Below are 14600 nucleotides of genomic sequence, written 5' to 3'. Positions count from 1 at the left end.
AATGTAGTTTTTAACAGTCCATTGTAGCGCTCGATCTTCCCAGAGGCTGGTGCGTGGTAGGGGATGTGGTAGACCCACTCGATGCCGTGTTCTTCTGCCCAGGCATCTATGAGGTTATTTCGGAAGTGAGTCCCATTGTCCAACTCAATCATCTCTGGGGTGCCATGTCGCCACAGAACTCCGTCTTCAAGGCCCAGGATGGTATTCCAGGTGGTGGCGAGTGACACTGGATAAGTTTCGAGACATCCAGTGGTTGCTTCCACTATTGTGAGCACGTGGCGCTTGCCTTGGCGGGTCTGTGGCAGTGTGATGTAGTCGATCTGCCAGGCCTCTACATATTTATATTTCAGCCATCGATCTTCATTCCGCTGGGGCTTCACCCATTTAGCTTGTTTGATTGCAGCACACGTCTCACATCTGTGGATGATCTCTGCGATGGCGTCAATGGTGAGGTCCACCCCTCAATCTCAAGCCCACCTGTATGTTGCATCTCTGCCTCGGTGGCCCAAGGTCTTATGGGCCCACCGGGCTATGAACAGTTCACCTTTACGCTGCCAGTCCAAGTCCACCTGAGCCACTTCGATCTTAGCAGCCTGGTCCGCCTGCTGGTTGTGTTGATGTTCATCAGTGGCCCGACTCTTGGGTATATGGGCGTCCACATGGTGCACCTTCACAACGAGATTCTCCACTTGGTCTGCCATACTTCAGTGGCCCAGACAGGTCTGCCCTTGCGTTGCCAGTTCCTCTGTTTCCATTGCTGCAACCACATCCACAGGGCACTTGCCACCACCCACAAGTCAGTGTAGAGATAGAGCCTTGGGCACTTTTCTCGCTCAGCAGTCTCCAAGGCCAATTGGGTGGCTTTCACCTCTGTGAACTGGCTCAATTCACCTTGTCCTTCAACAGTTTCAGTGGTTTGTCGTGTGGGATACCACACATCAGCATTCCATGTTTCCCCACAATGAGACAAGACCCATCAGTGAACAGGGCATACCACTTCTCCTCCTCTGGCAGCTCGTTATATGGTGGGGCCTCCTCAGCACGTTTCACCTCCTGTTCTGGTGACATCCCAGAATCTTTTCTCTCTGGCCAGTTTATGATCACTTCCACTAATCCTGGGCGGTGGAGGTTCCCTATTCGAGCCCGTTGTGTTATCAACGCAACCCATTTACTCCACGTGGCATCTGTTGCATGATGTGTAGAGGGAGCCTTTCCTTTGAACATCCATCCCAGCACCGACAGTCGGGGTGCCAGGAGGAGCTGTGTCTCAGTGCCGACCACTTCTGAGGCAGCTCGAATTCCTTCGTACGCTGCCAGTATCTCCTTCTCAGTCAGTGTATAGTTAGCTTCAGAGCCTTTGTATTCCCGGCTCCAAAAGCCTAGAGGTTGGCTTCGGGCTTCCCCAGGTGCTCTGCCAAAGGCTCCAGGAAGGGCCGTTGTCCCCAGCTGCGGTGTAGAGCACGTTCTTAATCTCCTGCCCTGTCTGGACCGGCCCGAGGGCCACTGCCTGGGTAATCTCCTGCTTAATTTGTTCAAAGGCTTGCTGTTGCTCTGGGCCCCATTTAAAATCATTCTTCTTGCGGGTTACATGGTAGAGAGGGCTCACAATCAGGCTGTAGTTTGGGATGTGCATCCTCCAGAACCCCACAGCGTCCAGGAAAGACTGAGTCTCCTTTTTAGTGGTTGGTGGGGCCATGGCTGTTATCTTGTTTATTACCTCCATTGGGATGTGGTGACGCCCATCTTGCCATTTTATTCCTAGGAACTGAATCTCCCTTCCCGGCCCCTTAACTGTCTGTCACTTGATGGCAAAACCAGCCTTCAGGAGGATTTCAATTATCTTCTTTCCTTTCTCAAAGACTTCCTCAGCTGTGTCCCCCCATACAATGATATCATCAATGAACTACAGGTGTTCTGGAGCCCCACCTTTCTCCAGTGCAGTATGGACCAGTCTATGGCAAATGGTGGAGCTGTGTTTCCACCCCTGGGGCAATCGATTCCAGGTGTACTGGATCCCCCTCCAAGTGAATGCAAACTGTGGCCTGCACTCTGGTGCTATTGGGATGGAGAAGAACGCATTAGTGATGTCAGTTGTGGCATACCACTTGGCTGCCTTCGACTCCAGCTCATTCTGGAGCTCTAGCATGTCCGGCAATGCAGCACTCATCGCTGGCGTAACTTCATTCAGGCCACGGTAGTCCACGGTCAGTCTCCATTCGCCATTAGACTTTCTCACTGGCCATATAGGGCTGTTGAAAGGTGAGTGAGTGAGTCTTGCTGATCACCTTCTGGCTTTCTAGTCGACGGATCAGCTGATGGATGGGGACCAGGGAATCTCGGTTAGTGCAGTACTGCTGCCGGTGCACCGTCTTGGTAGCAATTGGCACTCGCTGCTATTCAACCTTAAGCGACCCCACCACTGAGGGGTCCTCTGAGAGGCCAGGTGAGGTGGACAATTGCTCAACCTCCTCCAGGGCAGCTATACCAAAGTCCCACCGGTACCCTCTTCGGTCTTTAAAGTACCCTCTCCTGAGGTAATCTATACCTAGGATGCACGGGGCATCCGGGCCAGTCACAATGGGGTGCTTATGCCAGTCCTTCCCAGTTAAGCTTACTTCAGCTTCTAAGAGGGTCAGCTGTTGGGATCCCCCTGTCACTCCAGAGATGCAGATGGGTTTGACCCCACTGTGGCTTGATGGCATCAGGGTGCACTGTGCGCCAGTGTCTACCAAAGCCTTATATTCTTGTGGGTCTGATGTGCCAGGCCATCGGATCCACACCGTCCAGTAAATCCGATTATCCCTTTCCTCCACCCGGCTGGAGGCAGGGCCCATCTAATCCTGCTCACCATCACTCGCTTGATCTAAGAATGACTCCTGCAAGAATGACTTCCTGGTCCCTTCAAGAGGGTCAAGCATAGCGTTGGCCATTCTATTCTGTCTGGGGGATTTCCAACTGGACACTGGATCTGTGTCTCTCTTGGAAGACTCCCCTTTCATGGTGGACTTCCCTTTCAGCTGCTGTACTCGTGCAGCTAGGGCGGAAGTGGGCTGTCCATGACACGTCCTCATGTTTTCCCCATGGTCGCTGAGGAAGAATCACAGGGTGCCCCGTGTTGTGTACCTTCTACTACCCTTCTCTTGGGTGGGGAAGCGCTTGCTTCTAATAGCTGAGACATCGGCCCATGCAGGTGGAACGTAGGACATGTCCTCTTCCATTTTCTGGAGCCTCTGAGACAGTTCCTCTACAGCTGAAACCCAGGCATGTTGGGAGGAAGGGAGATTTCCCTCATATTGACGGAGCTGGATAATCACTTCATCCACTGTCTGAGTCTGGGTGTCTCGCCACCAGGATGCTACTGCTAATGCTTTGGAATGTGCCTCTGGTCCACTTTGCAGGAACTTCCGCCACATCAACGGTGTGCAAGGGCCTGATCTGGATCCATTGGTGATCGCTCTTCATTCAGATCACCATAGACCATTTCTAACACAGCCAATTCCCTGAGGTTTTGAATGCCTTTCTCCATGTTGGTCCACTTGCCTAACTGACATAGAACATCATCCTTGTAGGGGTACCTCTCCCTCACAGTGAGCAGGAGTCGCCTCCAAAGGCTGAGGGTTTGAGCCTGTTTCCCTATTGCCTTGTCAATACCAGCCTGCCTGTCTAAAGGTCCCACCTGCTTGGCCTCTCTTCCCTCTAATTGAAAACCAGCATCAGAGTAACCAGGTGCAAATTTACTCGCCTGGAATGCGGCTGAAATCCTTCCGCATATCTTGCAACTCTCTGAGGGATAGAGATTGGATGATTACCTCCGGCTCTTCCTCCTGCTCTCGCAATGGGCCTGGTTCATCATCACCCTGTACACTGCGAGGGGATTTTTTGGTATATTTGGTTTTCCGTATCGGGGCAACTGATATTGGTACTGCTTGTCCCTCTGGCCCAGCTGCTGTGCTGGTGGAGGCGACTGGTACTGGCACTGCCTGTCCCCCTGGCCCAGCTGCTGTACCAGTAAGCTCACATTCAGATCCTGCAGCCCCTTCTCCCCCTTGAGGGCAGTGAACAGTGTTAAAGATGACACGGTAGGCATGGGCAAGCCCCCAGCACATCGCAGCAAGTTGTGTCTCCCGGGGTTTTTCAGATTGGCAACACACCTTTTCCAAATACTCCACCAGTTTATCAGGACTCTGCACTTGTTCGGGAGTGAAATCCCAAAGCATTGGGGGTGACCACTGACTCAGGCACTTGCCCATCTTTTCCCACACACCTTGCCATTTATAACTCTCTGCCCTCAGGGCAGGTTTCCAGGTGGTGCCATTATTGGAGAAATACCGCATGGCCCAAAACAAGATCTGGCAGACATTTAGAAAGCACAGTGCTACAAGCACACTGCCCAGGATGCTCCAGGGATAGCTGAAACTCTCAAAAACCGAGAGGATCTCTTCCCCTGGCTCACCCATAGAGGGGGTGAGACCCCTAACAAAAGCCCAGGCAGCAAACAGGTACTGGTTCACCCCCACAAGCAGTGATGCAAGCCCATTATAAGCAGTCAGTAGCCAGTACAGCAAAACAAGACCCTTGACACATTTTCCATCAAGAACAAACACCAGCACCAGGAACACACAGTGGATATAAGGATTAATCCAGCCCCACCACGCAAGCAAATTGGCCAGCATTGCAAACATTTCTTATCAAGCAATACAAATAAGAACAGAAAAAAAAAATTACACCTAATACACCTTCTCCTTTTGTCCTTATTTCAGCCCTCTCGTTGCCCCACATTGGGCGCCAAAAGTTGTGGTGGTTTAGTCCCCGCTGGGGTCTGAGACGACGCGGCCTCTGCCCCTCCCCCACAAAGGGAGTGAAATACAAAGCCCCGGGGCTGAGATAAGGAGAGGTTTAATACAACAGTGCAACAGCAACACAGCAAACAACAACAATAACAATAAGAATAACAGTAATAACAATGAACAGAGCAAAATATCTACCAATATAGCAGTGAGAGCAGAGGAATCACTTAACACACGCGATAACTGCCTGTCCCATGCTGCCACGCTTTGGTGCCAGGACGTGACGTCAGCATGGTATTGAATAACCCGACTAGAGCTTCCCCCCCACTGCTGGGGAAACTTAACCCTATCCTAGCTGAACCAGGACAGTTGTCCATTATATGACTTGTAATGGCACTCGAGATGACCTGCTCCATGACCTTCCCTGGCACTGAGTTCAGACCAAGGTCTATAATTTCCTGTATCCTCCTTTCTGCCTCTCTTGTAGATGGGTGTCACATTTGCCACCCTCCAGTCCAGTGGGACCTCCCCAGTTAGCCATGACTTCAGGTAGATCACGGAAAGCAGCTTGGTGAGCACATCTGCCAACTCTTTCAGCACCCTTGGGTGTAACCCATCTGGTCCCACAGACTTGTGTGCATCCAAGTGGTGTAGCAGGTTTCTGACCACCTCCTCTTCAATTGTGCTGTCCTCAATCTACTTCCCCTCCCCATCTCCCAGCTCATGAGGCTGGGTGTCCAGGGATCAGCCAGTTCCACTGCTAAAGGCTGAGGCAAAGTAGGCATTGAGCACCTCAGCCTTTTCCTCATCCTTAGTTACAATGTTTCCCTCTGCATCTAGTAGGGGAGGGAGATTTTCCCTAATCCTCCTTTTACTGTTAATGAATTTACAGAAACATTTTTTATTATCCTTAATAGCTGTAGCCAGGTTGAGCTCTAGCTGCGCTTTGGCTCTCCTAATGCTCTCCCTGCATAACTTCACTACATCTTTATAGTCTTCATGAGAGACCTGCCCCCTCTTCCAAAGGTCATAGATTCTCCTTTTGTTCTTGAGATCCAGCCAAAGGTCCCTGTTTAGCCAGGCCGGTCTCCTTCCCCGCCTGCTTATTTTTCGGCACACGGGAACAGCCTGCTCCTGTGCCTTTAAGACTTCTCTCTTGAAGTATGTCCAGCCTTCCTGGACTCCCATATTGTTCAAGGCAGATCTCCCAAGGGATTTTGTCAATCAGTCTTTTGAACAGGTCAAAGTTAGCCCTCCAAAAGTCTAAGGTGGCAGTTTTACTAACCCCTCTCTTTGTTTCTCGAAGGATCGAAAACTCAATCATCTGACGATCACTGCACCCTAGACAGCCTCCAACCTTTACTTCCCACACAAGCTCTTCCCTGTTCACAAGAAGCAGGTCCAGGAGGGCACATTCCCTGGTCGGCTCACTCACCAGCTGTGTGAGGAAGTTATCCTCCACACATTCCAGGAACCTCCTGGATTGTTCCCTCTCTGCTGTGTTGTGATCCCAGCAGATACCCGGGAGGTTAAAGTCCCCCACAAGAACAACGGCAAGTGACCATGAGATTTCTCCCAACTGTTTATATAAGGCTTCATCCACCTCACTGCTTTGGTTGGGAGGTCTATAGCAGACTCCAACAGCAAGATCTGCTTTATTGGCCCTTAACCTAATCCAAACACTCTCAACCCCGTTATCACTATACTTGATTTCTGAGCTCTCACAGCATTCTCTAACATACAGGGCCACTCCACCACCTCTCCTTCCCTGTCTATCCCTCCTGAAGAGCTTGTAGCCATCGATTGCAGCACTCCAGTCGTGTGAGGCATCCCACCACCTTTCTGTTATAGCTACTATGTCATAGTTCTCGTGCTGCATCATGGTTTCAAGCTCCCCCTGTTTGTTGCTCATACTGCGTGCATTGGTATAGATGCACTTGAGATGAGCTAATGAATCCAACACCTTGTTGTTAGTGTGGGCCCCATTCCCTACCAGACCCTTCTCAGGTGCTTCCACAGTCCCTAAACATCTTTCCCTTCTCCCAAATTAAGTGGCAGAGGGAGAACCCTCACCAGTCCACCATCCTTCAAGCTTTGGCATGCTTCCCTTGAGCTTATTCCTGACAGGCCCAGTTATCTTCCCAACCCCTCATATCTAGTTTAAAGCCCTGTCAATAAGCCCTGCCAACTTCTGCCCCAGAATCCTTTCCCCCCTCTGGGACAGCTGCATCCCAACTGTCTCATTTGTCACCAGCAGACCAGGTGCCTTAAAAACCTTGCCATGAGCAAAGAACCCAAAATTCCAACGGTGGCACCAGTCTCTGAGCCGTGTGTTAATCAGATATGTTTTCCACCCTCTCTCAGTGGTTTTCCCTTCCACTTGTGAGATTGATGAAAACACAGCCTGAGCTCCCGAGCCTTCAATTAGCCACCCCAGTGCCTTGAAGTCCTTTTTGAGTCACTTAAGACTTCTACCACCTCATCATTACCTGCCTGGATAACCAACAAGGGGTAGCAATCAGAGGGCCACACCAGAGCAGTGACCTTCCTTTTAATATCTCTGACCCTAGCACCAGGGAGGCATCAGACCTCTCTAAGGTATGGGTCTGGTCAACATATGGGCCCCTCCGTACCCCTCAGAACAGAGTCACCCACTACAATTACTCTCCTTTTCTTCTTACTTGAAGAAGTCGCAAGTCTTGGGGCTGAGGGACAAGCTGTGGATGACTCACTAGATGGGTCCTCGTTTCCATCTTCATTCGGCTGGCCGTCTAATTCCAAAGCCTCATACCTATTGTATAATGACAGCTGGGAAGGTGAGGGGGGTTGAGAAGGTTTTCGCTTGCCTTTCCGAGGAACGACCTGACTCCATTCCCCCCTGTCCCCCACATCCCCTCCTTCTGCCTGGTGAGAGGAGGGGAGGGAGTCAAGACGTCCTTTAACTCTTTCCAGCCTGTCTTCAAATGAAAAAAAAGTGCTGGGGCCTAGTGCAATTCAGAGCTCCTGTTCTGGTCATGTACTTTCTCTTTACCTCCTTTCAATGACTAAGAGATTTATTTTTGTTTAGCTTTCTCTCTCCATTCAAATTGAGATTACTGTTATTAAGACATATTTAGAGAACAGAATTCCACTCTTTATTTTTGGCTTCTGGCTGACTGTGCTTGATAACTACATGTAACCACTTAACTTTGTAATATATTCCCCATATTTCCCTTTCAGTTGACCTAACACTTTCATACAGTAACACACTACAAAGTTCACTAACCTTTTTTATCTAGAGGCTTAATTGGGCCTCTGTGTTCCTGAATCTCTGAAGTCTACATAAATCCTTCTAAGCAAACTTCCTTTCAAATGCAGATAAAGTTCAGTACTTTTTCTCAACTTGATGAAGAAAGCTTCTTTGCCTCCTTTATTATCTGCTTTATGATATCTGTTTTATAATTTTAAATGGTAAGAAATCCTCATACTTAATTTGCATGGTGTTTAAAATCTATGTTGAATTCAAAACCAGCCGAATCATGTTCAACAGTGGATGAATCACAGCTGACCTGCCTCTTAACAGAGCGTGAATATAATTCTGTCCTGAAGTCTGTGCAAATCTCCTTTGTGGCAGCTTCTTTCACTCAAGTCTCACTGTGTTTGGCTGTATGAGGTGGCTTTCCTTCCCATTGTAGGATAATGTTCGATAGCAAAGGCATATGCAAAAGCTGGAGGTCTGTCAGGAGTGCGTGCACTGTATGCGCACTGCACTACATGTACACATGGATGCATGCCATCTAAATTAATGAGTGCAGGAGTTTTAGACTGTGATCTTCTGCAGATCTGTCAGCAGTTACACCCACTTGAGGAGACTTATGCCTCTGACAGCCTCTCAGCTATTTAAATATAACTGCTCCTATGGCTTGGGAAACTGACTCAAGTTAAACATCAGCTGAGAAAAAAAAAAAAAGTAGCTCCTTTTACACACAGCCCAGGTCACTACTTGGCCCCCACCTATAGGCACACCTAAAAGCGTGGGACTTGAGTGTGAGCAACTGCCTGTGCATGACAACTTTTTAAACTAGCTGCTTAAACTCTGCTGTTGTAAGAGACGTGGCTTTGGAGACTGCCCCCTCAGTTATGTTGAATTAACTTCCAACCAGATAACTCAGGTCACAGACTCTCTGCAGTCTAAGGCCCTGATTCAGAAAAGCATTTAAGTGTGTGCTTCAGTTTACCCATTCTGTGCAATATACACAAGCACATGCTTAGCCTTAAGCACATGTTGAAGTCTTATTGAAATAATTTTGCAAGGGACTGGGACTGGGATAAACAAATCCCAGTTACTCTACAGAGAGAACTTTATTAAATAAAAATGTTGGTTTCATCTCTTAGGTTTCTGTTAATAGGTCTAATAGTCTAAGATGTGGCTTTCTACTGAACTGTTGTGGTGAAAGTATAAATTACTTTGAAAGTCTCTATAAAGCATTCCCTTTATCTGTCCTTGTTCCCTATTTTCCATTAGCAATTCACCACAAAGAATGCATTTCGCACCAATTCAAAAATAAAGCCAAGCAGCATTCATTGCCTGTATGTCTGTAAGCTGCATGTTTCAGAATGTATTTTTTTACTTAAGAACAAAAAGCAACTAAAAATGGTCCCACAGAATGTGCCTAATCAGTCTGGCAGCACACCTCTGTGCCATGAAAGATTTATTCTTATTCTCTGTAGCTTGATCTAGGTATTGTATGAATGCTATTTGGCTTCCATGCCCAGAAATACATATCATCAAATGTGGGTCTGGTTTACTGCATTCCAGGGCAGAAAAATGTTGTTGCTATGTTTTACACCTGGTTGCTAAGAGTGATGTTTGTTTGGATAAGCTGCTTAACTGTCTCTGACTGGTGAGCAAACTCACTATTTGAAATGTCAGTGACAAATCAGGGATTTTTTTAAAAAGATGATAAGGAAAGATGTCCCATCCTCACTTCTTGCTCTGGTAGGTATAGGAATATCTGGAGTGCTGGCAGATTACACGTAGTATTTTCCCCTTCTGTAAAAAAAGGAATAATAACTAAAATAGCTAGGGAGTATAATTTCTATATATTGGATAAATGCCATATTCCTTGTCAGATAATGCTTTTTGTTCTAAATGGTTGGCATAACCTCACAAAAGAAAATGCATTTCATATATTACCAGTATCATTCTCCTCATTAAAATCCACAGTACTCAGAAACATAGTAGTGTACATACAGAAGGCAAGACAATGAAGGTTTTTGGCTCTGTCTACCTTCTTCTTCAGGCAGTTACTTTGCACCACAAAACTAAGCTCTCCCAGCAAAAATAAAGAATGGCACCTTTGCTTTCTCCGAGTTGGTGGGAAGTTGCCATTGACTCTAAACCAGAATTTAACCTTAGGGACAGAGATTTGGATCTCTGGGATTGAAAAAGATTCAATTAAAAGTAAGGATAGGGTAAAGCTAAAGAAACAATGAGTCTGCAAAGAGCCCAAAACAGTTGGTCTGCAGCTTGTCTGTTGCTTTGTGCATGGTATTTTTCACACACACAGTTTCAGAAGGAATGGTTAACATTACAAAGAAATTATAGTAGTCTTTTAAGACTATCATTGTGCAGCCAGTGGGTAGGTCAGGTCCACTAGCTATTAAAAAAAAAAAAAAGACAGAGGCATCCCCATTCATCCCCACAGGACAGTGAGCATAACTGGGACTACTGAAGTAGAAATGGTAAAAATACTATTATTGACTGCTGAGAAAAGATGGAGATACATTCATTGTGGAGAAAGGTCTGCGTTAAGAGCAACACCTTATTCTGCTGGTGAAACAAATTCATAGAGTGGTGTAACTTTTTCTCCTTCATTTGACCTCTGTTGTCTTTTTATTTATGGCCTCAACAGATTTGGCTTCTTCTGTGTTTGGAAGTCCTTAATCAAAACAACTGGGGATGGTGCAGGAGGGAATGTACCATACAATAGCACCATACACCATGGTGGGCAGTGGAGAGTTACTATTCTAACTTTTAAGGTTTTAACTCAAGCTCTAAAAGTGCTAAAAGTTTTGCTATATGTGAATTGAACATGCCATATTAAAACTATCAGGAAGATCCTATTATGAAAATTTTGAGCTATGAAATTTCATTCTTTTAATTTGCACCAGACTGGCTTTGCTCAATATTTTTAAGACTGTGATTACAGCAGTAGGTACTTTTGTGATGTTTGAAATACGTCTTCTCAGCAAATACGGCTGAATTTTACAATTAAAGATGGTGATACATTCTTCAGTGCATTTTTGATCTTAAAATTGTTTGTGCAAAGTACACTGGACACACAGTTTTGGCACAGGCGTCCATAAAGAATAGAACGAGTCAAAATTGTTCCTTAGTCTGAAGTTGACGGACCATGGACTTTCGAAGAATCACAATATTGAATTTTATATTCACTTGATGTTCACTTCAGGAGAGCAGCAGGCTGGGCAGAGACCGGTAGGCAGGGCAGGGGGCAGGCATGAGCAGGGAAGCAGAGGCAGGCGGCGCAGGGCCGGGGCAGCGGCGCTCCCTCCGGGCCCCGGGCGCGGCGAGGGTCGCCGCCACCCCAACTCCCCGGGGCCAGGCCGAGGTCTCATCGCTATGCGCGGCGCCCGCCGGTCCCGCCGCTGTCTGCCTCAGCCAGGCGGCGGCGGGGCCCGGGACCCCCCCGCTGCCGCCCCATCGCCCGCCCCCGGTGCGGTGGGCCCCACGCCCTCCCCTTCCTCCACCCGCGCCCCCCTCCACCGTCCGGCACAGGACCCTTTAAGAGGAGGGGGCAGCGGCTGGAGGGCTTGGCCAAGCGACGGGGCCGCTCCTGCGAGGGCTCTAGGATTGGGTCGACCAGCCGAAAAAAAAAAAAAAAAAAAAGAAAAAAAAAAAAAGGAAATGAGGGAATTAGAAAAGAAAAATAGAGAGGGAGGTGTGGAAGCAACAGAAGAGAAAGGAAAATAAAAGAAAAGGGAAGCCGTCCCCAAATTGTGCCAAGTCCGGGAGCGAACAGGGATGGTGCTCGCCAGCTGGCTTTTTCTGCTGCAGGGCTCCCTCCTCCTGCTGGCCAGAGCGCGGCAGAGCCGCAGCCTCATCGGTGCCTGCCCGCTCCACGGAAAGGTAAGCGCCGGGCGAGGGTCTGTGCCACCGGCCGCCGGGGACAGTAGCGCGGGGGCTGCGGCGACCCCGCCGGGGCTGCGCGGGGCGGGAGGGAGGGCTCGGCGCAGCTGTCTGTTTCCCTCGGGGGGCGGTGGCGAGAGGGTGCGCGGAGCCGCCGTGGGCGCGGGGTGCGGACCTTGGGCAGCGGTCGCGCGTGACTGCCGGGAGCGGAGCAAGGGAGCGGGGCGGGTGGAGGAGGGCGGTTTCTTGGGGCAATGCGCCAGGTGGACGACCACCGCTGGGTGCCGACGGAGGAGCGTTACGGAGGACGAAGACCCCGGGATGAACCCGGGCAGATCCTTTTCCCCGCGCCGTGCAGGATGAGCTACGCCGCTTGCAACAGGACAGGCTCGCCTGGGGTGACTTGCTGCCAGCATACCTCGCAGGGGGCGGCCTCTTACCTCGCTGCTGAACGCCGAGCGTGGTGGAGCAGGTTCGGAACAGAAAAATGGCCGTGCCCCTGAAGTGCGAGTTAGGGGTGATATTCTGGCCACTGTGAAGCTTGCGAGCAGGGTGTCATTTCCATTAGAAATCAAACTGAGAAAAAGCAGTTCTCACTGAAGTTTCTGAGATAAAAGTACCAAGAATCATGCAGGAAAAGCCTTCCTGAACTTTGTGTTAATGCATCTGTTAGTGTTAACAGACCATCCATGCTGTCTGTAGGCATCTGCTTGGACCTGGAAGCAGCCTGACCAGAGGTGCTGTGCACCCAAGACACTCCTTGGGACATGTGTCTCACCATTTGTGTTCATCTCCTGCCCCAGGCAGGGTTACCTCCTCCAGCACAGCTGTTAAGGGCCTGAGCTGGAAGACCTTAGAAGTGCGTGCAGACTCGCTGCATTGGGAAGGTGCCAAAGTCACAGTGGGTTTGCTGCAGGGTAGGTGTACCAGGGTAGGTGTGAGAAAGCTTTGCAACTATGAAGAAGGTGTTGTGGATGATTGTTTTATGATCTTGCCAATTTGTCGCAGATCCTGATATATGATCACTTAAAGCGACTTAGAGTTCGATGACAAGGGTCACTCTATTACTTACTACCTGGAGAAAAGATACAAAGGAAAATCGAGCTAAAATCTATTTAGAATGATTTACACAGAGATTGGAGGTGCAAAAAGGTAAGGGAGATCCTCCCATTGAGTGACAAGGTTCAGAGTGAATCCCCTAAACTCCTAATGGAGCCTAGGTGTGGCTGGATCCAGACTTTGTCACAGACTTGGTCAGTGGTTTCTGGCTAAAGGATTGTATGTGCACACCCAATTCTTAATATCACTTGGCTGAGATTTCAAAGTTTCATCATTCTTATTCCCAATTCAGTTACCTTCTGTCTGGGCATCCGGTGTTAGTTTGCTCCGAAGTTCAAACCATTCAGTCTGAGCATCTGGTGGTAGTTTACTCCAAAGTCTGAGGGTTTTCCAGAACAGACTGAGGCATCAGATTTTATTAAAATAAATAATTTAATAAACTGGTAAAGCAGCAGGGTCACGTCGAGCTGGGTGCCTCCGGAGAGGGGGGACTCAAACAAAGAAATCCCTGGGCAATTATTACCCTTACAGACTATTCACCCACCCATCACACTTTCACACTCCTTCCACGCACCCTTTGGACCAATAGTGATTCTGGCCTGAGCTCTTCTGACATCTTCTGAGATCTTATCAGATTCCTTCAGTGTCTTCGGACAGGCCGTTTGTTATATTGTTGAGTTGCAGTTGCTGTTGATGGTTGTAGCCTTGAAGCCTCCTATCTTATGATTTACACTGGCTGTGGAGACCCCTGTTTTGAGTAAGTAGGTACACATTCAGTAAATCAAAGTGAAAATTTTCAGCTTGCAGCCTGAGGTTTCAGCAAGTCTAGCAACTCATGCTAAGTAAGTAAGGCTAAGCAAACAGCACACTAATATCTCTTAACATTGAGAAGCATCCCTGGTCAAGGGGAGAGTTGCCTGGCATGCAGTCCAATTGCTGTTCAGGGAGAACTCAAATTGGGCTTATCCACTGATCTGTCACTGGTAAAAGATCTCTCTGCCTTGAGAAGCGACCTTGAAAGGTGTCCCAGCTCAAGGGGAGATCACCACCGTGCAGCCACATTGCCTAGCAGGGAGAGCTCAAAAAAGGCTCACTCAGGCTGTCATATTTATGGGATAAAGTGGCTGGCTGGTAGTCAAATTGCATACAGTGGGAGAGGTATGTGCAAGACTTTGTGTTGCTCTGCTCCTTTGTGGGTTTCCTATTGGAGTTCTTGGCCTGGCTACGGCTCAGGACTTTATCTTCTGTGGACCCTGTACCAAACTGGTGCTGGTTTGGATTAAGCAGGGGGCAGGTTGAGTGCATCTGTCACAGAAGGTCTGCTCTGTGACCTTTCTTCTCTTTCTCAGCTGCACATGCACATGTAGCCCCTGGTCTAGGGGCCTTGCTGCATCCAGCTGAGCATGGCAGCCCCACTGCAGCTGTAGAGGCTGAGATGTCTCCTAGGCTTTAGGGCACTGCTGATTCAACCATATGCTAAACTACATGTGCGTCACTAGAGGTGTCTGCCTGAGCTTGGAATTGACAGAGCTTAACTCTACTTTGGGGGACAGTACCTTACCAATTTCCTTGTGCCTGGAACCAGTTTGTCAACTGGATTTGTAGGCAGCCAGCTGTGACACTGC

The 14600-nt window shown here is 48.7% G+C and overlaps 1 protein-coding gene across 2 annotated transcripts in view; it reads left to right on the top strand.

Annotated features, from left to right (window-relative positions):
* The first annotated feature begins 11280 nt into the window (after positions 1-11280).
* Positions 11281-14600, top strand: part of LOC141918316 (metalloprotease TIKI1-like) — an 84814-nt gene continuing 81494 nt past the window's right edge. For both annotated transcript variants that reach the window (XM_074812627.1, XM_074812626.1), the window contains exon 1: positions 11281-11916. In XM_074812627.1, the coding sequence (XP_074668728.1) occupies positions 11812-11916 (105 nt within the window). In that variant the 5' untranslated portion in view covers positions 11281-11811. The remainder of the gene's footprint in view (positions 11917-14600) is intronic.

Source organism: Strix aluco, chromosome Z (genome assembly GCF_031877795.1).
Source record: "Strix aluco isolate bStrAlu1 chromosome Z, bStrAlu1.hap1, whole genome shotgun sequence".
Lineage (NCBI taxonomy): Eukaryota > Metazoa > Chordata > Aves > Strigiformes > Strigidae > Strix > Strix aluco.
Note: the sequence above shows the minus strand (reverse complement) of the source record. Positions and strands in the feature narration are given on the sequence as shown.